Genomic DNA, 26,088 nt, shown 5'->3' with positions numbered 1-26,088 from the left:
ACATACTTGTATGGTTATAAAATAGGAACTGTTTACAGTTCTAACATGAAGCCAATTCTTGAGACTGAATCTTGCCATTTCAATAGAGGGGAAAGCATTTCTCTGGCATCAGCATGATGTTTTGTTACAGCTCATGAAGCCACTCTTTCGTTGAATGTTGGTCACTTATGTAGGGTGCCTTCCACCTCCTCACAAGCAGAGCAGATGGTACTTCAGACTCATAAAGAGTCATTCAAACTGATCACTTGGCACTAACAGGTACAGCCCATCTGGCTGCTGCCAAGTGGGTTTTGCAGTTTGCCAGCAGACTACAACAAAGATCTGGATGGATCCTTATATGATGTGGGGAGCTACAATGTTTTATTGTCCTCAGTTCTTTTTCAGGTGCTTTAACACCTGTGTGCTGCATGCTGCACTGCCAACCAGCAAAGCAGAGACTATCATCAAGAGGCAACTTTTCAAAATGTATCTGATTATTATACTGAAACACAAAAGGGAACCAGAGCAGCAACTCCAATGGCAGCAAGCTCATCAGCAGAACTAGTTATCAAATGGGAAGCTTAATAAATAGGTATAACTGAGAAATAAAAAAGCATTCAAGAATCAGTTATTACTGGTTCACACTTGATAAATGACATTGTTTAGGTTATTTTTTGTTTCTGACAAATATTTTCATTGTTGTAATGCACTAAATAGTTATTTAGTTGTTGTTTTGCACTGGGTGATTGGGAATTTGCACTGGGTAGTTTTTACCTTGCCTTATGGAGTTTGTATCACATTGGTCTATTCCACACACCTTTCCCCTCCCACCCCTAAACCTCAGGTGTGATGGTCTCTCCCTGACCTGCTCCCCACTCCCCCTCTCCTCACCTGTGTCCCATTGGATGTGGTCCCTTGGTTCCACCCCACCCCCTTTTTCCTGGGCTCAAAACCCCCCTGGACGACACCTTCGCTCTCTTCTCTCTTCTGGACACCACCAGATGCCTCGGCCTCTCTCACCCTGTGAGGCATCACCTGGATCTGAGGTGGCTCCTTTATAATAAACAGGACTTAGTCCTGAAGAGAAGAGCACCTTTTGTCTTTTATCTTTGTCCATGTAGGATTCCCCACTGTGCTCAGAGGGGAGCAAGGGGATTCCTAAAGCTGGCACCCAACCAAGGGGATTCCTACACTTCATAATGAATGAATGCCAGCAGCAGATGCGCAAAGTCACGTAGACCAAAATCTGAAGGGGTAGAAAGGATGAGCTACTGTACCTCCAATACAGGATGACAAATTGCCCCTGTATATGCTGTCATATTCTTTTAAATCATGGAACCCTGCAGACATCATCTCAGCTATGCTAACTCTTCTCTATAGACAACGAGCCAAAAGTCTATGGCTATCCACTTGGTATTCCTCATGAACATAACACTGGATTTATCATCTTCAATTAGATGAAATTATCATTTTGCGTTCTCTAGGTATCTGAGTAATGCCCTGAGGGCAACTTAAAATGTTAAGGTACCAACAAAGTCATGATGGTGGAGAGCATTTGAACTGTACCTCACACCGGAGAGGGCTTGGGAGCTCACATTTCTCGGTTTTATTCTTTAATTACCACTGGAAAACACCCAACCAAGCAAAGGGAAAAGACTGCAAATCATTGAACAGCAAGATCTCATATGGAGGAAACATACAAATCAGTTTTTAACTAGGATTTTAGGCATTTTGACTATAGGATTTTCTTACAGTCTATGCACTCTACTAAAACAAGTTAACATGCAACTTCTTATAGGAAATAAAACTTCATTTGTGCAAACGTGTTTGTAAAAAAGTAGCTACAGAATGTCAATGTAATGGACTACTGGTGCAAGAATTCATTTGCAAAAGTTTTCTCCAATATTTATGTGCTGTCAAAGCAAACATGTCTTTCCTCTTTATGATAGGAACTGATAGTTTGATATCTCAGTTCAAAAGAGCCCTAAAGATAACAAACCATTACTAATGAATAGTGAAATAGTCTCACATTGCACAGGAGTAATGGTGAACACTTCCCCAAAAATATTCCAGTTGGCCTTTTCCCTTACAACCTGAAAGTCCTGAAGAACTCACTCCTCATTTGTTTCAAAACTTGCAGATGAGCATCCTCACTGAAGAAAGGTTTTACTCAGCTCAAATCAGTGCATGATGCTTATGTGCTCAGATGCATTTCATTTCAGAAAATGCTTTAAACTATTTGTAATTGTTTTGAGACTGGAAGCACAATGGAAAGCCCATTTACCTCTTCTTACTCTTAGAGATGTTAAAATAATTTTTTAATATTACCTACTTCAGCCTCAACAGATAAAACTTCAGTCTGCAGAAACAAACTGTCCCCTGTATGATTTTGTGAAAAAAAAAAAAAAAAAAACCAACAACAAAACAAAAAAAACACAAAAGCAACCAGAAAAAAAACCCAAGTAAAAACATAGCAACACAATGATGTCTGAGATGGCTGCTTTCTTGTTTTGATAATGTAACTCCAATTCTTGACAATCCAAAAGTATCTCCAGAGAGTAATCTCTAGAGGACCATAAAAGCAGAACTGAAGCACTCTGGATGATTTTTCATCTATTTGTACAGTAACTTGCATATCTTCCAGGTGAAAACAAGCACTCCCTCCAGGATGCAATTACTAGCAGGGGTAGAGATGAAGCTACTGAAAGACAAAAGTCCTTAGTTGAGCATTCCTTGAAAAATATGCTTTTATAAGCATATACCTCCCAGCCTAGCCCAGAGTTTCTAAACTTGTTCATTGAATAGGAAAAAAAAAAAAGGAAAAATAAAACCCAAACCCTCCATCCCTTCAAATATGCTATATAAATAAAACTAAAACAATGCCCCAATGATAAACACTTCTAAGCTTTGTAATTTACTTGCTGTTGTTTAAAAAGATTGGCAAAGAAAACTTGGCTCTGAAAGATAAAAATATGCTGAGAGTGGGTCAGAACCACTTCAATCAGCCTGTTACTGCAGTTTTGCAATGCTTGTGACCCCAATTTCCTTTATCCTCACTTGCCTTTTCTGACCCTCCAGAAAGCTTGGGACCCACTGAGTGAAAAAGACAGGCTTATTCAATTTATAACTCTACTAAATTTGGGCAATTTTCTGAGGCAAATAGGATAAGCTTATTTCCCACACAAATAGATAAAAGATCATCAATCATTCCTAAGTATACTCACTGCTCTTCATTTATTGCTGTGCTTACAGCTGGACTTCATTCTGCTCTTTAGCAACTTCTTTCTTATAGAAGTCTTTTGGAATAAAAGTGTTTTGTGGAAGCAGAGTTAAAAATGTAAACATATGACAGCTCCACAGTAAAGAACATAGGAAGTACAAACAGCCAGAGGGAAGGATAGGGAAGGATGGATGCATGACATACAAACCTCTCTTCTCTTGCTTGTCTTAGTTCTTCTCTTTTGTCTAAATAATCACGGCTAGAAAGAGAATTACAGTAAATTGCAGCAGAAACCAGAAGAAAAAGGTAAGTAATAGAAATATAAGTACAGTAGGAGAAACCAAGAGTGGTACACACAAACTGATCAGAGACAATGAAGGCTGTTGTCAAAAAAACTTGCTTGTTTTTCCAAAAATTGCTGAAGAGTGTACACTTATCCATACATACACCATCAAATATGTACTTTTAGTAATCCTAAAAAAACCTGCAAAAAGTGAAAAACTTGAAGCATGCTTTGAAACCTGGTATCTGAAATGAGATTCAATGAACTGCACTTATCCATAGGGAGCAGGCACAGGAGTGGCTATTTAATCATAGTGGCTATTTAACCATCCCTCATTTGCTCCATCTTAGAATGCCCCAAGTCAGTGACTGCAGCCCCTGGCAGGGTAGACTGAGGCAGTGAGCAAACCTGTTGGCCTTCTTTCCAAGGAATCTTGCCTTAGTGAGTTTTAGTTGCCACAGCTGGAAACAGGACAATGGACTGGCTTTACTAAGGACAATTCTGCATTCCAAGAGGGTGTGTGCAGCATCTTTGGACAGATAGCAACCTTTCACTACCTTATTTTTCAACTGGAGTTTTAGATACAAAACTCCTTTTATGTCAGCTGCCACTCCCATAGCTCCTCAAGTAACCCATATATTTAACTTTTGCCAAGTCAAGTTTGCTGAATGCTTGAGTACTATGATTTTGGACAGGCCTGCCACATCCACAAACATGGATGCAAATTTAACTCAGAGCACAGCAGAACCCAGCAAATGTCCACCCTGTCTCAGTATCACAGCAAGATGGTTCCTTACAATATATTTTTAATATTTGGTTGAATCTGGTAGAGAAAACTGATGAAACCTCCACCTTATCTGCTAGATTCTTTCACAATGTAAGCTGTGAGTACCAGAAAGATTTTCAGAACTACTCCTTTTATTAATGACCCCTTTTTTTATTCTCTTTATATTGTGTTATTAAATGAATTACTTATCATCTTTTATACCAATAGCTATCAAACATCTGCAATTTCTCTTCAAAAGTCCTTTAACAGGGAACACACATTACTGTTTCAGACCATCTCCATAGGCTTTGAATTCTGAACTGGTTATACTTTACAATATTTAAAAAGTATTCCAGGAAATCTTCAGCAGGCAAATTTTAACATTACTCTTTCCCCTCTGACAACTTTCACTCTTCCCTACAGCTGAAAAATAACCACTTTATTTTAGGACATATTGTTCTCTATGTGCAATGGGTACAATAGTCATTCTACTGAGAAAAATGTTCATTCTGCAAAGCATTCCTTTAGCTAGCAATAGTTTCTGAAGCTTTGTAGTTCCACTCCTAATCCTCCAGCTCTTTCACAACTAGTGATGCTCTCCTTTAAATTATCCTCTATTTGTCAATAATGGTGCCAGAACCTAGTGCAATATTCTTGAGGCAGAGTTGGAAAGAATGAGATAACAAATGAGTCATGATGGTAAATCCAGTATGGCTCACGAGTTTAAAGACTGAATTGCAAGTGCTATTTTTAATCAAAAATACATCTTCAGAGACTGGGTTTCTAGCCAGACTGATGATACGATAATGAAATCCCAGGAACTCTTATGAAACTGTCCATGACTGCTTGCTGTGACTTTGTCTTCCTCCTGCCAGACTGTTTAATCAACTGTGGGATGCTGTCTGTTTGTGAAGTCTGGTGGCTTTGGAGACACTCTGCTCAAACAAAAGTTGTAACTTTTGAGTTATCACAAAACTCAAATCCAAAAGATGAAAACACTGGGCATTGAAAACTAAATATGTAGCACAATCATGACATTTAGTTAATCAGTTTCTGACTCTGAAATAAAGGAATGAAAATGTATATTTTGAAATTTTTTTCTGATTTTAAGAAACCTCTTTTAGTGACAGAACAACCAGTGTAGCCAGCCTCTACTGAAATGTGCAGATCTGTTATTCAAACAGGTCAATGTGCCAAATGCCCTGTTGGCTTTTCCAGTCTGGGAGTTTCCTTTATGAAAGATCATGTTGGCTGTCCATGGCAGCCTGCTGCAGCCTGATGATACCACTTAGAGGGAGAGTTTTTGGAAGAGGCTGGAAGACTGCAACCTTATTGTTGCTGTTTCAGGAGAACTTGGGCAGCTGTTGGCTGCCAAAGATCCTATTATGGTGCTCTTCCACCTTCCCTCTGCCTCTCATTTCCTTCTAAACTAGCTATCTTCTGGAGCCAGGAGAATATCAATCAACCACTCCTAAGTTACTCCTCTTTCCATATTCACAGAATCACAGCCTGTTTCCACTTCTTACTAAAGGGATGATTACAGTGAAAACAATCTTGCATACTAATAAACAAATTAACATGAAACCCTGTGCCATCTTTTCCATAACTACCAGTTCTAAGGCTATAAAACCTTTATATTACCATTCTTTAAGTTATTACATTATGTCTTCTAACTACTAAAAATAGGTTTTCTTTTCACTCACTTTTATGAGGAAACAAATTGATTTCTTAGTGTACACTCTTCAGACTGAAGGCAAACAATTTCAGGTATAGATTACACATCTATCCTTGGCCCAGGGCACTCTTTGTTAATGTCTCTGCTGGGATTTCTAGGCATGGACTGAAGAGGTTGAGGGGGCTTGTCTCTTACTATCTTCAGGCAGCACACTCTGGGATCCCACATTGCACAACATTTTCTCAGATGTGAAAATGTGAAGTCCCGCATTCAGCTATAACATTTGTCTGACCAAGGTTTGAACAGTTTATTTTGGTCATTACCTTCTGTGAGTTGTTGATTCCAGGAGGAAGAGACACGTGTTCAGAAACACAGGAAAAAGTAGTTAAAAAGCACTACCATGAAGCAAGATATTTTTACTCTGTATAACTTAAAAGGAAAAAGATGTTTCAGTGCTGTCCCTTCCTCCCTTGATACCTTTCTCCCACTGTTTCACCTTCAAATCCTACGCCTCACTGAGGTTATAATTTGGTGAGTATATTAGCTAAAAAATCGAGCCTCTCTACATACCCAGGCAGTGTAATTGGATGCCTTTAAAAAAATAGCTTTTTTATTAAATGCCAAAATTCGTGATGTGTTTAATCTATCAGTTTTTAAGATACTTAGATCAAGAAAAGTATCTAAAGAGACAAACTATTCATCAATTCAATTATTTTGCAGTTGAACGTCTCAATGACTGATCAGTCTATCATCAGTCTATCACACATTAAAGCAAGAGACTGAGAGCAAATTTGAGTCCTACTTGAATTTGTTTCTTTCTTCACGTTCTATCCTTTGCAACCTTTCTTCTCTCTCCTGACGCCGTCTTTCTCTTTCTGCTGCCAAGGACTCCTGGTGCTGCCGAAAAGATGATGTAAGGAGACCACCCAAAGCTGGCCTGCAGAAAAGGAAGATCAGATTTCTCAGTGTCACTTTTATTGATTATACTGGCAAAAAATAAGTAGCAATCATGCAGCAAGTAACATAATCCCAACCAGCAGAATGACATGGCAATATTTATGTATGGATCTTTCAAAGCATTGGCTAAGCGTCTTCTTGCTAAATTGATTATAGATTCTGTGATGAGCTGAAGAAAAACAATTAGGGTAAGCTTCCTAAATAGCCTAATTTCTAAAGCACAAATAAAGTATGTGTAAAAATTCTTCAGTCTGTTTCAACTGCAATGTTGTCTAAATATTTTTCTTTTACTTTATAATCCGGTTAATAGAAAAGCTGAATCCTGTACAGGATTTTTGAAATTTTAAAGGAAAAAACTGTTATGCAATGATGTGAAAAACAGATGTGTCACAAACACCTCAGAATCCTCTATACAGAAAAACAAAACAAAGTAAAGGAAGATGTCAGAAATGCCCTAGAGAATTCAAATGCTCTCTTAGGTATCAGGAATATTTTTCCCTTATACATTAATAAATTTGGTTATCATGATTTCCCTGCTGCATGTGCTGTAAGAGCAAGATGAATCTTGTATTAAAACATATCAGTAAAACACAGAGGGACAGTCTTCTCAAACCATTTTTAAATACTAACAGAAATGATGGCCTCTACAGTAAAAACTTTTCAAAGATATAAAGCTACTTTTACATTCACTTATAGTTTGGTGCCAATATAGATTTTTTATTGGCTTTACTCTAAGTAGTACTTTGTCTGGGAGAGTAGGTCCTCTTACACAGCCTTCCCCCACCATGGTGGTATTGGTACCACCAACCTCTCACATGGCAACAAAATGACCTCAGAGTAAATGTGTCTTTCTTTCTGTCTCTTAGACAGGAAAAAATCTGTATTGTACAGGGTAGTTTTATACAGATGCACACTGATTGAATTAGCCTGATAAAATCAAAAAGACATAACTCATGTAGAGAGGTTTCTGTGCATTGTTGTAACATGAGTTTTGCAATGAAAGGATTAATGAGAGAAATAGATACTGCCTTTTGTTTAGAAAGAAACTAAACCCTGCCTGCCTAGAGGAAGGTTCCTTAACCAGTAATGCAAACCTGAATAAATTTTCCTTATTTTTAAGAACTCAGACCCTCTCCCTTTTTTATTTACTTGCCTATGGCTGCACAGTGTAGGCATTTAGCATAATGGCACCAATTCACTAGTGAACATAGGTGCAAAAGAAGATAAAAATATTAATGCAAACCTATCTTCCCCGAGAGTCTATGTCTGTATAAACATGAACACCACAAAACATAGCCATTTCAACCCCACTGGCAACAGGGCAGCATGAATATAATGGCAATTATTTCAATAAATTGAATTTCAATATGTCATATCCCACCCGCATAAACATTACATAAGATGGTATAAAACTTGATATTCTGTAAGAGTCCCTGCTGGCACTCCTCCAAAGCTACAGTATCAATGCTGGATCACACTCAAAACCATAAAAATCTCTAATATGCTTCAGCACTAAGAAAAGGGGAAAAAAATCCTCCAACCCTGACAGTCAAGTAAGTGTGGTGAATTTTCCCTTGAGCATATTTTAAATTTATTTTAACTTTTGACCTCTTAGTGCATGTTTCAAGAGAAAGCTCTTAGCAGAAACAGTAGCACCACTGTACTAAAATTCAAAAGCTCGAGCTCCATCACTGTAGTAGCACAAAAAAACCCATGGCAATATTGTTGGATATAACATCAGAAATTACTTTTGGAAGGGGAAAAATGAACAGTGCCTCCCTGTGAAGATAAATGAAATTTAACTAGGAGAGATGGCAAAAGAGGGTCTCTATCAAGTCTTTGTTTTTATCTGTTTTGTGTATTCAGCTTGATACCTCATCCTGCCCAACTGCCATGAAGTCTGCAATCTCCATTTAGAGTCAAAGGAAGGCACGGCTTAAAAGAAGACTGAAGGAAAATTAAGGGGAAGGATGGGGTGATGCTGGGAGACCAAAAGAGTGATTGTAGGTCTGCACATCATCTAGCAGGTTGGAAGTCTTCGGCTCTGACTAAGCTCTTTGAGGCCCTACAATAAATGCACATTCTCATGCAGGGGATTTCAGGGAAATCACATGGAGATGCACAGCTTAGTCCTGCAGATGGGATTCTAAGCTAACTCTGGTAGTAAAATACCTCCACACCTTGTTTAGAGTTTTGATCTAGCATCGTTTGGCTAGCATTGCTCACTGGGATAAAATGTGCAGATGTATGAAGAGCAGCATCACAATCTAAGTAGAAGATCCACAGCTGTATGTCCAGAAGAAAAGCCAGTGTCTAAAGAACTGAAAATGTTAGCTTTCCATATCTTCAAAACTAATCAAATCAACAACAGTTAGTCAAAACTTGGAATTTCCGTATTTCTCACTGGTTATGAGTGCGTACTTCAGCTGAATTACAAGCTGTGAAGACACATACCCAGTTTAATTCCTTTGTGCCAAACACAGCTATATTGTGTACAACAGTTTGTTGCACGAAATGGTCAAATCTAACAGTCCAAGCTGCCAGAAGGTTCTGTACATAGAGGTCATAATTAAACAGACAGGAACACAGTCAGCTAACCCCCTGTGTGACACTGACTTCTTAAAGCACAAATAGTCAAGGTTTTGGGTCTTCAATCACATTTAGAAAAGGGCAGGCAGAGAAACAGCGCTGTTGCAGCTGAGTTAGTACTAGCTTAGTGGTTACACCCACTCAACCACACACATCTGCCCTCAGTGGGGACCACGCCTCACACCAAAGGCTGAGACCAGCTGCCTTGCGAAGCCTCATGAACTCACAGCCTCACTGCAGATATCAGACACTGCGGCTCGACTGGTGTTTGGGTGCACCAATACTCTTTTTAATGTGCACTGCAACTGTAAATGCACAGTTTTAGTATTTAGTAAACTCTATTGGTAATTTTCTACATGTGCCTAAACTAAACCTGAGGTAAGCAGGTTACTTTCAGGGTGCACAAACCTGTAAAGAGCCAGAGGAAAAGCAAGCATTAAGAGGTGTTCCTCACACAGTCTAAACAATTTGAAAAGGGACTTGTCTATGTACATTTGGTCAACAAAATCTGAATTTTGTTTCTATATTTCCCTGGCAATAACACTTAAAGTAAATGTTCCCTTTCAGTGAGCACATACTTGAATTGCAAATGGCAGCATGACTGACCAAACCAGCTGGTGAGAAGGCTTGGGCTGAGCCACTGGGTACTTTTGTTGCTTTGATGCTGTTTGAAGGGTGACAGTGCCTTCGGGACTCATGAATTTTTAGGTCTTATTGCTGCGGTCTGTATTTTAAAAATGGGTAAGCAAAAAGGCAAAAAAAACTTTTGGCATTGAATCAAAGGTGATAAGAGATTTTAACAGTAAATGTGAATGCTCAATGAAAGCATAATAGAGTAATCACTCGCAAAATGGGGTTACAGTTAATATATGCCAGCATTTTAGTGCTGGTGTCATATGTTACCAGCTGGTAATATCAACCATTTGTTCAGCTCCACAAATACAATCCAGAAGGATGCTTACTCTGACTACTATTTTTAGTCTTGTAGAGAATGCAAGGCTATTAAGAATGGACTGTTAATATAAAAAAATGTTAAGAAAAGCTTTCTTATGCCTGCTGTTAAAACCAGTAAAAGCTAAACAAGCTATGTTATTACCTTTTCATTCCAGAAAGAAAATACACAACCAGAAAGCATCTAGGTCTGTGGATTTGTGAATAGAGCCCCCACCACAGAATCAGCACACAGGGCCAAAGAGGTCATTAGTAACTTATCTTACTGGAAGAAGAGATAGAAAAAGGAAAGAATGGGAGGGGTTGGGGGGGGGGGGCGTTGGGGAAGAAAAGAAGGCAAAACATATACAAAGCATAGGATATGAAGCCAAAATGTTGACTGTAGGCCAAAGCTCTTCTGAATAAAAATTCAGCTAGCCTGACCTACAGTATTTAACACAGCAGTGAATTAGTAATCATTTTTATAAACACAAATTCATGCAGACACAAGATCTCTCACACTTTTTTGCAAGTTCTTGCAGTTTTCTGAAAATACTCCATCATGGACTATACATTGTGAAGGGGATTATGTGCCCTGAATTACTCTAATCTTGTTGAAAACTGAAGAAAACATTTCTGTCTTACTGAAATCAAAACTGAAATTCTGAACTTCAGATGTTCAGACGTGAATGAACTTCATTCACGTAAACTCTGAGATACTATTTTGTGGCTGCCTTTCCCTCTGTTCAGTTGAATTTTTAAAATTTTCTAAATAGAAACGGTTATCTACAGGAAGAATACAAAATACAAACGTATATTTTTATGAGCTAAAAAAAATTAACAGATGACTTAGGAGAGGAAATCCCTTTAGGTCATAAGGTTAATATTCAGGATTGTCTTTAACACAACATAGGGCAGAGTCATTAATAACTTTAATAAGGAAGCACTAATTACCTAATTTTGCAAAGTGCTCCTGTTCCAGCAGCCATAGGAATGCTACAGTGAGGGTACCACAGTCAGCAGCTCCTTCTCGGCCTTAAGTAACTCTAAATGTCTCTTGGCTTTAACAAAATAAATCCATTTTCCAGCTTAGAAACAGACAAAAGGGGAGGCAAAGCTGCCAAGAGCCATATTGCTTTTCACAGTTAAAGAAACTCCTCATGTGTTATGTCTCTCTACATGACGTGGCAAATTCAAAAGCATGTTGATATAAGACTTTGCAAACAGACTAAACATTATTTAAGGAATCTTTATAACACTTCTCTAAAAAATAAACATAAAATTGAGAGCTAAAACTACTAATGCTTCCTTTAAGAAAGAAATTTGAGAATGACCAAGAGAAGAACTGATTAATTTTAGACTTTTAAGTGGTATGGGGGGACTACCCAAATTAGAGCTACAGCAGGACAGAGCTGCACACAGCCTGGGCAATGCACAAGGACTTTCTACACACACTCTCCTCTTCCAGCTGACCTGTACAGCTTTTACACTGTGCTTCTGTCTTTCTCCAACCTGCAGCTTCTCATCCTCATGTGAGTTACACCTTGCCTGGAAGTGACTTGCAGAGCTCAGGTGTAGATCGAGGCCAAGGTGGGTGAGCCCTGAGCATCAGCACTGCACATGGCATTTTCAGCCTGAAACCATAACCAGTTCATACTTCAGTTTAAACATATGCCCTATGATGAAGTCCACAAAGCTGCAATCAAGAATATTGCTTACACAGTAGTTCGACAAGCAGCTAGGCCAGCGCAAGCCACCACTGCTTCCCAAACTGTAAATCATCAATTCCTAACGTCATTTTTCCTCTTAAATTCTCAGCAATAAAGTTTGAGGCTTTTGCCCTGGGCCACTATTATCAGCTACCAAGCTATCCGTTCCTCATTATGTTACTCAGAGTGAGAGATGTGCTTGGCAGTTACCACAAGGAAAAATCGCCACGATCTCTGGTCTGAGAGCCCAGAAGTACACACAGAAAGAACAGAAAGCCAAGAAAGAGGAGCAGTTTTTGGGAGAGCAGCAGCTTTGTAGGCTGTATAGCAGGTTTTGGTTCATAGGTTTCTGTTTTACCTTAGTGCTTAACAGCTGGAGTGAACCTGCCAAGAAACTTCATCCAGCAGCATCTCCCTGGTGTTGTCAATTACGAAGACCTTTAATTTTAGTAGAAAATCTAACTGAAAAGCTGTTTGGCATTCTCAAACAGTTTTTTTTTGATTGTTTTGTTTTGCTTTAAAGAGAGAAATTTGAAAGAAAGCACCAGATTTCCAGCAAATCACTATTTCATGCACATAGAAAGGGAATAAAACTCAAAAGAAGAGTATCTGCAGACTTTTCCTGCACTTTATGCTTATGCTTCAGGTATGGTGTTTAAGTATCAGAGGAGAAAAAAACCCCACCTATAATCTAGGCATGCTAATCTCACTGTCTGTGACCTGTTTTAGAAATAAATGTTTGAAGGTAAATTTTCTTTAAAACATATAGAAAATTGAAATGAACACTCAGTATTCAAGGCCCTGCATCATGGGAGCCCAAGGTAACTTATTGCTGTAGATCACAAAGCAACTGAGATGGAAAACATATTAAAGAATGTGAAATATATTTAACATTTCTTAAGCCTATTTTCTGACACTCTGGAAAAGCTGGAGCTTCTTCAAACACAAATAATCTGCAAGCACCATAGCAGGCCTTTACCAGGCTTCGAGATTTGGAAGAACTTCTGAGGGACCAGCCAGAGGTGGAGACTAAGTTCACACTGACAGGCCAAGAGCCTCAAGAAGTGGAGGTTTGCGAGCTGAACTTTCTGGCATTTGATTTAACAGATAGAGGTGAGACCATGAACTCCTGCTCCTTTGACACGCAGTGCCCCGTGAAGGCTTTCTGAGCTGGGCTGACTACTGTACTACTGCTGACTACTGTACTACTGTTTGACTGTCCAGCCCAGGGGTAACCACCTCCTGTTAAATGCATCAGAAGAAACCCACCCTGGAAAACACACCAGCAGGATATTTTTATGGTAGTGGAATGAATTAAAGCTGGTGCTGAACTTAGGAGCTCTTGCCTTAGAAGTTACACTCCTTCATGATATGATAAGGATAGCCATTACCAACAATGCAAACACTTCACCACCAAAAGGATACTATGAGGGGGTGTGAAGCTTTGAAAGTAATAAGTTTGGTGTCCTGTGGCAGACTCCAGGCTGCAGTTTCAATTTGAGTGACTGTCTTAGATTCCGAGTCTGACAAAGCAGTCTGGCTAGACAGAAATAGCCTAGGTGTGAGCATAAGGCATGGAAATACAGACTAGTCCGACAACACCTTCTGCCCCCAGGCAAGGGGGCAACTTGGAGGGACAGAAAAATGCTTTTCCCCCAATGTGTTTCAGTCATGCACTGCTCTTCCCCTTTGTTATTAAAATTTATGAGGTTATGAGAGTGATTTAAAATTTTTTTATTAACTGGGAAGAAAGAGTTAATTGGTGATTTAAGTTGTGAAGAGTGGGAGCAGCATATTTATGGAGCAAAGCACTCTTTGGCATTAGAAAACAGGCAGACTGGGTTATACTTCTTATGCATTAGGAGTGACTTTCGCAAGCAGAGGGATACAAGAGAACTGACACACTCCTTCTCTCCCAGTGAAGGGCTGAACAGAAAGTGTGCTGCAATTTGCCCTCTTTTCAGCAGGATTCCCATGGCTGCAGTATGCACTTCACAAACATGGCTCTCCACAGGGGACCCAGGGAAATGAGAGAGAACAACAGCATTGCAAGAAGTTGCCAAAAGGCGGCAGCTGTATTTAGAAACAGTAAAGTAAGCCTTTTCTTCTGCTGTACAATCAGAAATATGTAGATGATGTGGATTTCAAAGAACAAAATCCAGCTTTTTTTGCACTGACTTATACCTCTCTTACAGCCAAAGACTGTCAAGTATGAATGTCAAAATGTCAACCACACTGCTTCTTTCCACCTATGTTGTAGCTCTTGTTTTCATAAGCAATATACAGCCAAGGGTTTGAAAGGCCTGTCATGGCAACTGAATGGAGCATGAGTCACTGTGCTGGGCACTGCTCTACATGCTGCTTCTTCCTTCCTTCTCATTCTTGAAGGTCAGATAAACGGTACCAGGACCTGCATCTGAAGCTCTTCCCGGCATGATAAAAGACAGGAATCTTTCTGTGAAGGCTTTACTTAACTGTAGCATAAGCTGAAACCAGAAAACACACCTTAGAGCTAACCATAGATACGCATCTGCTTCTTATCAAATGTCTTCCTCTCCCCCCCACTCCCATCTTTTAACTTGTTTTTTGGTGTTTGAATCCATGTAAATTTTGTACCATCAGGAGGTAGGAAATAGTGTTTACATAATCAGAGGCAAACACCATTCATAGGAAACTGTGAAAATCTCCACAATACTTTCCATTTACTAATTAGTGCCAAGCATTGCATCATACACTACATGGCCTACTCTCCAATAGGCAAATTCCATCCGTCAGTCTCTACATGGACATTTCTTCAGTGCATATCTTTCAGGACAATGAAATTAAGGAAGGCTTCTGCCCTTCTTCAAAGCAGTCAGTTCTTTAGAGCTTGCACAAGTATACATCTGCAGTGGCAACACTCTCAAAAAGAACAAGAGAATGCAAAATGGCATGTGAAATGGTAAACTTAATTATCTTTAAAGAAATAACTGCATCTATTCTGCAGACAACATGCAGCTGTGGTGTACACACAGTTTTCACTTCTCAGAGAATCATATACAGGAAGCATCAGGCTGTAACACCACTCAAATGTAAAAATGCAGAAACCCTGGTGAGTTCATGAACTACCATGAACAGCAAGCTGCGAATTTAAACAGGAGTACAGAGATTTTTGTCATGTGAGGTGGAAAGCAGCAAACATAACCTGCAGGAAAGACAGAGATGCGACGCTGGGCACTGTGATCAGTCACTTACAACATGTAAGAGAGATCTGACGTTTGAAAGTAGAGCACTTTACAGTTTCAGAGGAAAAAGAAAGATGAGGTGTGTTGGCTGGAAGATGCTGCTAGAAAAACTGGCTTCAAAATATAAAATATTTTCCTAGCAGTGATAATAAATATTGGAATTTTTTCAGGAGAAATCATGTGCTGTCACTTGAAAACATGTGAGAGTACAGGGGTCTTTCACTTAGCTTCTGCGAGACCCATTATAGGTCACAACAGATGATTGCAGAGCTCCCCTCTGGCCTGACTCTCCATGAATCTGCAAATTTTACAGCTTCATCCTGTGGGGCCAAGGCATTTTGGCTCCAAACCAGCAAGGCACTTATGCAGATACTGAAATGAAAGCTGGCTTTCCTCACTGGAGCAGGGCCAGCGCCATCAGCCTCTTGCAGGACAAGCCCAACCATCTTTAGCCATCTTGGCGTTTGACCACTTTGGGGTTTCTTTGCTACAGTAGCAATCAGAAGCTTACAAGAGCAGGGGCTTGAAAATCTTAAGCTTCCAAAGCAGCGGGATTCTTTTAACTCTTGCTTATCTTGCATCAATTTTGCTGAGGTAAACGGGGGTGAATATGCTGGTGTAGAGTTTTTTATTGTGGTTGCACTTGGCAAGAATTTAATTGAGATCAGGAAAGACAAATTGAGGCAAGGTACTCCAGGAAGATGAGCAAATGAAAAACAATGCCTTTCTACAAAGAGAAACTTAATCTAATTACTCACTTGAAAAAAAGGATTAAATCAATACCTCATGGCTACAAATACATGTATGCTGGAAGAACCCAACTTGAACCATTCTGAGTAGCAGTCTGGAAAGGATGTGAGGCATTAGGAAGGTTCAAACATATATACATACACACACAAACACACATACATATACAGAAATATGCCAAAGTCATTAGCAAAAATTAACTGGAATACAGAAAAAGGGTCCTGTAAAAAATCTTAAGTTCAGAAAACAGTGTGGAAGATGCAGTTTTTATGAATTAGAGGCCAATTTGGAAACAAACAATCCAAACCCCATCTGGCCTACTTGGATTTTATTTAAATTATTGTATCATATTATTGAATTAAATTAATTAAAAACTTTTATTTTTCCTTAAAATCAGCATGATATCCTTTGAAGCTGTCATTTACTCTCAGGTGGTAACAGATAGTTAATTTCTGGTGGTCCAAATCTCTTGCCAAGAACTTCTTTCGAGTATCCATAACATTTTCCTACCTTTTTTCTTCCCCTAGTACCTTACATAATTCAAAAGAGTATTTTGATTGTTCAAATTTTTTTTTTTTTTTTGCTGGTTTGGGTTTTTTTTTCCCCTTTAAATTTTTTGCTTAAAGCAAGCTGATAACTGGTTCGTTGTTAGAAGTTTGCTTTAGCTACAGCAATAAATATTTTGCTTTTGATGAAATACAGTGTGATATATCATGTATTTTCAAGAAAGGACAAAATTATAGCCTAGGAAATTCTGAGCTAAGCACATCTCCAAGATTTTGCAGTTGATTTAAGAGGATAGAAGTGAAAATAGATGTGATTTTATTTTTAAAAATGGAAAGAAAGAAAATTTTAATTCACCTTTTAATACTTAGAACAGCTTATGTGTGAAGCAACTCTGCTTTATCCATTTAAGTGGAAGAAATAGAAGTGGGATGGAAATACATCCAGCCTTTAACACCAAGTAAGACAGAAAGATTTGAGAATGAGTGGGAAATGAACACATTTAGATTTTTTTTCCATTTTTTTCCCAAAGTTAGAAAAAATCTGGCTAGAAGCATTTCCAGTACTCATTCAGAACAGCTTACATTTATCTCCTTCATTCTGTCTGTAAAGGAACTGTTGCCAAAACTCTGATTCATTTACAAACCTGTCAGATTTGGTCTCCTGAGGTGGTGACAGAGTTGTCCCATAACGAGTAGTGGGTGTTGTAGGGGCACTCACACCAGCGTAAGGTCGTGGAGAAGAGTAAGAGCTGCTGCCATAGCTATTGTATCTGAAGAAATGGGAAGAAATGAAGGAGAAAGGGAGAGACAGAAAAAATCCGTCAGCAAACAGGCATGCAACAGTAAATCCTCTTGTTTACGGGGTGGTAGTGATCCCATACTCCAGAATTTTTCAAACATTCACCTTCTGAAAATGTTGCTCTATTTCCAAATATGCAACCAATCTTCTACTCTTAATATCAACCATGGCATGAACATACATGATGAATCAGTGAGGTATTGGTAAGGAAAATAATGAGAGATTTGAATGGTCCTCCCAAGTGACAGCTCAGAATAGGAATACTTGAATTACTGCTCAGTTACTCAGAATTATTTGCTGTTTTGGGAGCTGATATCCAGCCATTAGAAAAGGGATCAAACGAGCCCAAGACAGCAGTATACACATCTACTAAAATTAAGGAAAACAGCAGCACTCCTGAGACATGATCTGAACATGGGCATCCATGACTTGGAAATGCTTGCATCTTAAATTGAAAAGCACCACATTCTTTTCAGTTAAAGCCAGCAGTATTTCCTTTCCCCTCTCCCAACATAACTAATAGCTTATGTGCCATTTCTTACAATGCCTGTGAAAAATCATCACCATGGTTAAAAAGACATGTCTCTGGAAGCATGGCTTTAGAAATTTCTATCAGCCCTTCTCTCCATTAAAAACCCCATAAATTCGCTTCACTTCAATGTGAGATTGCTGATCAAAGAGAAATTGTTTCCAGGACTCCTGGAATGGCCACTTCCCCAGACTCCCTTCTATCAACGTTTTCATCCTGACTCCTGTACTGAATAGAAAAGGCACTTGTGTTGCTTTGCTGTGCCTTTTAACTATTGTACTTAAACAGCATGTCAAGAAAAGATTCTTGATTTGAGAAAATGTTAATATTTCTCTCTTTAACACTGTTCACAGACAATGCCATTTTCCCACATGGAAAGCATATGGTGCTCTGAAGATCAGTACTCTGCAAGATCAACTCATCCAAATGACAAAATTCATTTCAGGTAATAGAGCAACATAATTTTCCTTATTATAATTCATAAGATATAATATATCCTCCTTCACCATATCTTTTCTCTGCTGCTTCTTCCCTCGCACACATCAGCACTCAGTAATTTCACTCAGCAATTTTATTTGAAAAGCCTGGTTGGTTTCCTTCAGCTCCATTTAGCACACTCATCTAGCCATGCAAAATTTCATTCAAAGTTTCAAGTTTTTCCTTAGGGTTCAACAGCATTGCTGCCTGCCAAGGCCCACATTAAAATCAGAGTATATTTCAGCTAGGTGTTTTTACAATGGAAGGGATGGCACTTTAGAGAACATGTCCTCTTGAACAGCAATTTCAGGTTAATGCTTTAGAAAACACCCCCCATCCCTCATTTGTTTTTGAGACAGTATACTGACTAGCAACAGGGAAATAATTTTGGAAAAAAAAATTCTAACATGCATGTTTCTGAGCCACAAAAGGAATTTTGCAGGAAATAATTGCTGTCTGGGCCTTCTTGCCCTTGAAGAAAAAGTGGAGACAGTGGCCCACTGGAGGCTGTGTAACTGGACAGTGTGGAGCTTCCCTGGAAGCACAGACCCAGCTTGGGTCTTCTCTCTGACAGGCTCAGCCCAGGAAATGTTCTGACTGTGCCTGTACTGAGTGAGCGATGAGAAAACTCCACTGTCCTGTTAAGAACTCAGAGCTCATTTGGTATGTTCCTGACACAGAGACCTCCTTTTCCATTTCCATTTCCATCAACTGCAAGGAGACCTTCTTATCAACCATTACATGTCCTTTTCTTCTCCTCTGCCCCATGAAAAAGCTGACATAGAGCAGAACCCTTTTTCAGACCAAGAGTTTTTAATTAGTCCAAAGATAACTCTCATGAACGTGGAGGGAATGCACCTCCTGTGTAGTCAGACCTACACAATTAAAAAATCAAATTCAGAGGGAGAGGTCTGGACACAACATCCTAACAAATTTAGAGAAACACTGAGTTGCTGGAATAGGAGCAAGGCAAGACCAGAACACCGGGGTAAGTCTGTATGCCCAAAGTTTATCTTTCTAACCTTCTCTGGTACTGGTTATTGCTTCTGTTTTCCCTTCTTGTCTCATGTACGAGTGTAGATGCAATAGTTTTATCCAGCAGCATTCACCCTCAAGACATTTTCCTCTTTTATGGTCATGTTACTGAACAAATTGTGCGGGCTTTGCCCTCGTTTTCCTCCAAAAAACCCAGATGAATCCCCATCCCCACCTGTGAACCTCTATACTAAATGGAAGCAGAAAAGATGGTCAGAGGACAAAAAAAATCACTGCAGAAATACTAAATATTGCAGGAACAGGAGGTATTTAGGAATCTACTCTCTAAAGTACAACAGCAACAGCAACTGAAGACCAATAAATGAGTGTGAGAGGTCTAAGGGAAAAATGCACCTATCAAGGAAAATGTAAATTTAGAGGAATTCCAGTGTTCAAGTTGCAGGTAAAGGAAAAAGATGTGAACTAAGTCACTTGCCAACGACTACTTGGATTTACAGGCTTTTCAGAAAAATGAGAAAGGGACAAAACACACCCACCTATTAGGAGAGAAAGATCAAAAATTAAAAGGATCAAAGGAATCAAAACATTTGTTCACATGCAGAAACTCAGAAGGACTGCTGGAGAGAGGAAAAAGTAAATACGCATGCAATATAAATGTACATTTTCAGCACCTAATTCAAATAACACTGACAACTGTAAGAGACAGCAAAAAATGATCAACCTCTTTTCAAGCTGATTCTCTGTCTATGTTTTTAGTGCTACTTACTGTCAATTTCTTTTACTTGAAAAAAGATGAGACAAAGCAATATTTTTTTGTTTTGTTTTAGAGGGGTGGGATGGGGAAAATAAAGCTAAAAAGTAAGATAAATGCATGAGGAACAAGTAAATTCAACAGATGTTGTGGAGATAAAACTGTCTATTCTGAGTGCTATGTTATCTTTATAGATCTCTTATTACAAGCATGAGCTGAAATTGCACATGAAATGGACATGCACTGTAACCAAACAACAAATTTAGGATTTGGCAGTTCAGCCTTTGAAGCCAGGACTTCACCCCTGAATTTCAAGTGCTGATCTGACCTCTCTTGATTTTATAGCAGAAGAGCTCCATTAATTTTCAAGAAAACGTCTGCAAATCACATTGTTGTAAATGAGAGCAAAATGGTGCTCCTTTCCTGATCTCCCAAATCGTGGGTTATTTATCCACTGCTCTATAGAGGAGGCCAGGATATTTATTAACTACAGACCTGGAAGCAGAATAATATCAAATCAAAATACAGGCTTACAGGGCTAAAATTAGTACAGTATGTTTTGGAAATAATACAACACATTAGAGTAGTGTTATTAGCACTGTAAAATTCTTGAAAGGTTTTTATTCATTTATCTAAAAATTATTGTTAGCTATATAAAATCTACCTGTTTTCCCTCATCATTTCTGTTTCCTTCTCTTTCACAGATGCTGGAGAGTCTTCAAAGTCATAGGAGAAGAGGTGAAAAGGAGTGTGTGGTACATAAGGTAATTTCTCCACTGTTGGAGATGCCTTTGGAGTAATGGAGGCTGAGGAATTTTGGGGAGAGCTCAGCAATGCTGTTGCAGGTGAAGATGGTGATGAAAGGACAGAATTATGATGAGAGACACACGAGTCAGGCACAGAAGAGGAGTTGCTAGAAAAGCTCTTTGCTCTAGAGCTGGTGAGAGGCCTCTCAGCTGGAGAAATGGCACTGGAGACAGCTGAAGAGTCAGAGCACTGTGAAAAGCTTTCCTTCACAACCTCATGCACATCTGGAACCACACTGCAGGAGGAAAAAATCATTAGAAAGGGAAGCAAAGAGAAAAATGGGACGAAGGGAGATCACAGATAGTCTCACTTGCAAGGGAAAAAAAATGAAGAAGAGTCAGACAAACAAAAACTTCCAAAATGTAGACAATCATCACATCTTTTTAACTAAAGAGAACTCACATCTTTGTATCCCAGTGGGATTCTTCTTGGGGTTGGAAATACTGGGGAAAAGAAGCAACTCATTCTAAAGGAAAATAGGAGATTTAATCTAAAGGCTTCAGAACTAATTTTTGTGAGCATTTTCACACCTCTTCACACAAATTTCAGAACAATTTTCATATATTTAAAGTTAGCTTGTAAACATTGTCAGAGCAGTACAAAGCAGACTGCACACACTGGAAAATACTCTATGGAGCACAGATGTTTCAAGATACAGTCTGCAGATATCTGACTATATCTCCAAGTCCAGATATCTGACTATCATCCTCCCTGGGAATCTGATCGTTTTACTAAAAATGTTCATCCAATAAAGATGAAAATAAAAAAGTACTCAGTTAGCACTGTTCTGTCAAAATTCAAGTTTAGAATGATCTCAAAAGCAACACCTTACCAGATATTTTTCTAGGTATGAAGGCACTAATTTCTCATTTCTCTGAGTGTCAGGATTCCATGCTAGCCTTTCATAGAGACTTGCAGAGTTTGCATCAAAGAAAATAGAAAACGCATCTGCTTTACTCTACTGAAGGCAGATGTTGGTGAGTGACAGAAGGCACAAAGCAGATGAAAAGCCATGGGATCTGTACTCCAGGGTGTCTGTTTTCACTAGGAACTCCAGCATAAACACTGTGCATGGGCTTTTGGCCTGGATCATTTGACATGGCTGATTTCATTCTCCCAAGACCACTTCTGCAATCCCACAGCCAGCAAGGAAGGCACAGTCCTTATCTGAGGACTATAGGCTTGGGACAGCATAGGCAACAAAACCACAATTTATGGTAGATATGTTGGGATCTTATGCAGTTAATCATCAGGTGTATACCAATTACTTGTTCTCACAATGGAAAATCTGGAAACCTTAATCTATTGCACCTGCTGTGCTTGACAGGAGACACTGAAGCAAGGTCAGTCCTACCTGACAGCATCTAACATGAATAGCCAGGTTACAGATAATTATTTTTATGCTACAGAGACAGTGAAAGAAGGTACTTAGGAAAATCATGGGAATATCACCCAGTTATCTTAAAGAGAGAATTATCTTAAAAAGACCAATGACCTAAAAACATATTATGTTCTTCACATTTCTTAATGAGGCTCTTCCTCACTTTTTTTTAAGCAGTATTTTAATATACTCATGAGATTTACCAGTAACTTCTGTCTTAGCTTTGACTTTTAAGAATCAGATTTGAGGAAATTATCACTTAATTTTGAAATTTCAGGCAGCCATTGGCAAGATTTGCAGACTGGAAGATAGTAATAACAAAAGTACAGTATTTTCTTTGGAACTCACAGATTAAACAGTTTCCTTTCTTCCTTCTGTGCTGTACAGTGTCTGCATGAATGTGGTTTATGTAAAAAAAAAAAAAAATCCAATCTCATTTGCTGAGTTGCAAAGCCAAATAATTCAACCTAAATCAAATGTCTGTCCGGAACAAAGAATGTATTTTCTTGCTTTCAGTTTATTAGGATCAAGTTTATTAGGATCAAGTTGCCAAATGCCAAACACATATGTATATATATCTCAGAAATAAGTGGAAAATTTTTAAACAAGAGTATTGATAGGTGATGAAGAATACTGATTGGTGATTTGCTTATATATGTTTATACACAGATGGGTAGGCATTTATAACATACATATATATATATATTATATACACATGTATATCAGTTTTGCCTGAAAGTAGTTCTTTGCTATTAAAACATGAACAAACTTATATGGAATCTAAGGCAGCATTCAAAAAAAGTGAAATTACTGCATAGCAACAGATATTCCTAATAAGGTAGTAATATGAAGATAGGGATGAAAACCTAAGAAACCAAGCAACATCCTCAGCTAAGCATTGTAGTGTTTCATCATTGCCTTAACTAAGAAGTTAAACCAAACCATGCTTAAAGTTATGCTTTTCACTAAAGCTTTTAGAATTTCTGAGCATTACCTAAAGGTAAGTGCAGACAGTTCATAGTGCACTGAACCTATATAACTGAGTGTTTCCATTAGCACTGCCACCCCCCAGCCCCCTCCCCAAAGCTTTTAAATGCAAAAATATTTCCTTGGGGGGTGGTTTTATCAGGTGATCAAGGAATGTGAGTGAAAAGGTGGATGCCACTGCACACTGTGCTGGTGAGTTCACGCCAGAGCCTGAAGAAAAGGCAGAGGGACAATGCTAAATCCTGGTACCTGGCTTTGACCTGCCTATTGGCCTCTTCCTCCCCCTCATCCTCAGTATTGGGCTCTGTGACTGGCTGTTCTTCTTCATCCTCCTCTTCATACTCGTCCTCTCTGAGGTCAGACCAAGGAAAGAGTCATGCAGTAGGATGGAAAGAAAGAAGGTGGAAGAGAAAACAACATGAGTCCCCAGGAAAATAAATGCAATGAAGTTAGAAATGGAAGGAAGAGACTGATGAAGAGGGAGTTATGGGCCTGTTATGTTAGCCACCTAAAACTTCCTGCTAAGTATGTGTTTGCACAAGGGTAGCTGCCGATATAAAACTGGTATCCTCGCCCCTATTTACATTTTTTACTATTATTTTAAGATTCAAAGCTGCCATTGATTTTTCATGAGCTTTAGTTTCCATTTGCAGCTGCCCTACCTGCAGAGGCATTAATGGAAAGCATTCATGACAATAGCAATGTTCAACTCATTAGTCATTAAGTTGTGTCTCTTTGGCCTAAAGGACAGTACACACTGTGCTGGCATGGGACAGCTGGCACTGGACATCAAACTTCCTAAATTAACCCAAATAAAACATTCCTGCTAAGTAACCAATAGCTCAACTGGAAAACAGAACAGGGTGAACCACTGAGTTAGAAATAGCACAGACTAAATCAGTTCAGGACTATTAGCAAATAGCAATATTTAAGTTATCAGATGCCAGTACATGAGTTATTTCAATAGAATCATTACTATGGTCAAAGCAGGCTTCAGTTCAGCAGTAATTCTGGCAGAAGAGAAGTGTAAGTCATGCATAAAGCCTCCACAACCTACAAACCACAAAAGTAAAATACGAAAACTATATTAAACATAATGAAAAAGCTACACTGTCTGCCTCCCATCCCTCATATCAATGCTTTTCACCTTCCCAAACCAACAGACTCATGGAAGATGCATTTGCAGTTGATACTGTTCTCTTGATTTAATGATGTATGTACCATTAGGTTATGCTCCATGCAAAAAGAAAAAAACATACAATCAGTAATGCAGTTTGTAAGACACTCATATCCCTTGCATTTTCCTGAAAGCTGGTTTTCTTTCCTCTGATTCTGAAGGCATGCTCTATGGATTTTTTTCCATTTAGAATTAGCTTCTATGTTATAATAATACTGAATATTTACAGTGTGAGATCATGAACTCATTGAGTGCAATGCAAAGGGTCAATCCAAAATTTGTTGCATTTATATGGAGTTAGTTACAGAATAACCAGGCAAATGGCAGCACCTGGAACTCTTCCAATACTCTGGCAAAAATTTTACAGAATAAACACTTTCAACCATTCCTAAGGTGGCTTAGTGACATAACCACCTCAGTTGTCATCTCGTCATCTCCCTGTCCTGCCCACAAATATATACTTCCCTTACACAGACACCTCTGAACTTTCACACCTTTACTCATTTACTGGAAAAAAAGAAAAGAAAGAGTTGAACCAGGGAGCATTCATATAATCCCTTCTTACTAGCTCAAGCTCTGCTATTTCCTGTGAAGGGAAACTTCTGTATATGCTTGTCCTACAGGACTCAGATTTGGGAAATAACTCATGAAGCTCTGTGGAAGCTCCTTAGAGCACAGTGCATCCTATAATGCTGGCAGCACAGCTATTGCTTATATGAACAAGTGTCCCCATTATTGCTGTGCTTAAAGCTCCCACCAGGATTCCATATTGGTGATGTCAAAATTTCTTCTCAAATGCCTCAAAATGCCACAAATCATTAGTGAAATACTCATCTGATATGGTGGATCTCATAAATTTGAAAGAGTTCTTTGAGAATTTATTCCACCCTATGAAGGTATGGCTAAAACAACAGGAGTTTACACAGCACAGAGAAAGGAGCTGAAAAAAAAATTTCAAGATTCCAGAGTGATCATTCTTCTGTCATGTCAGGCCAATGACTCCTTCCTCAAGGGTCCTTGAGTTCCAGGTCAAAATCTTAGATGAAACTTTGATTGGAAAGCTCTTTTCCTTTGCTAATATTAAGTGTAGGAGGGCAGCAGCTACATGGCAAGTGGTTGGAAAAGCCAGAGGAAGGATCTGGCTCTGTATGACTTGGTAGCAGAGATGATCAGTGCACACAGAGGCGGGCACCCTCTGCAATCTGGGAGAGGCCATGTGGTCAAAGGAAACTTGCACAAAGGAAATAAGTGATTGCATAGGGGAGATGCTCAACACTCTTTTAGCAACCAAACTCACAATTTCAGAGTCCTTGAGTATCCCCAGAAGGGGGCTCAGATACAGATCAGAGTAGAGGGGTAAGCTCACAGGCAGGAATGATGTATGCTTTTCTTTCAACCAAAGCAACAATGGTAGTCATTTCAGTCTTGTTAGAGAATAGATATTCTGACCAACAAAACAGGTAGTACCTGCTAAATAAATCTTTCCTAAAAGGTAGAAGAGGAAAATTTCCTTGTGAATATTTATCAAAATGGGAAAACACTAACTAGAGTCAGACGCTCAGACACACAGCAGACAGGTTTGTGAACTCATCTGAACTT

The 26,088-nt window shown here is 38.9% G+C and overlaps 1 protein-coding gene across 4 annotated transcripts in view; it reads right to left on the bottom strand.

Moving 5' to 3' along the window:
• Positions 1–26,088, bottom strand: part of FHOD3 (formin homology 2 domain containing 3) — a 372,799-nt gene that overhangs the window by 73,250 nt on the left and 273,461 nt on the right. The window contains exons 11-15 of one of the 4 annotated variants that reach the window (XM_053980841.1): positions 23,562–23,663; positions 20,802–21,179; positions 17,230–17,355; positions 6,726–6,860; positions 3,408–3,458 (exon numbers count right to left, since the gene is read on the bottom strand). In XM_053980841.1, the coding sequence (XP_053836816.1) occupies positions 3,408–3,458; positions 6,726–6,860; positions 17,230–17,355; positions 20,802–21,179; positions 23,562–23,663 (792 nt within the window). The remainder of the gene's footprint in view (positions 1–3,407; positions 3,459–6,725; positions 6,861–17,229; positions 17,356–20,801; positions 21,180–23,561; positions 23,664–26,088) is intronic. The other 3 variants (XM_053980820.1, XM_053980827.1, XM_053980835.1) reach the window with 3 other exon arrangements.

This window comes from Vidua macroura, chromosome 1 (genome assembly GCF_024509145.1).
Source record: "Vidua macroura isolate BioBank_ID:100142 chromosome 1, ASM2450914v1, whole genome shotgun sequence".
In the NCBI taxonomy this organism is placed as follows: domain Eukaryota; kingdom Metazoa; phylum Chordata; class Aves; order Passeriformes; family Viduidae; genus Vidua; species Vidua macroura.
The sequence above is the reverse complement of the archived record's forward strand: the minus strand, read 5'-3'. Positions and strand labels throughout refer to the sequence as shown.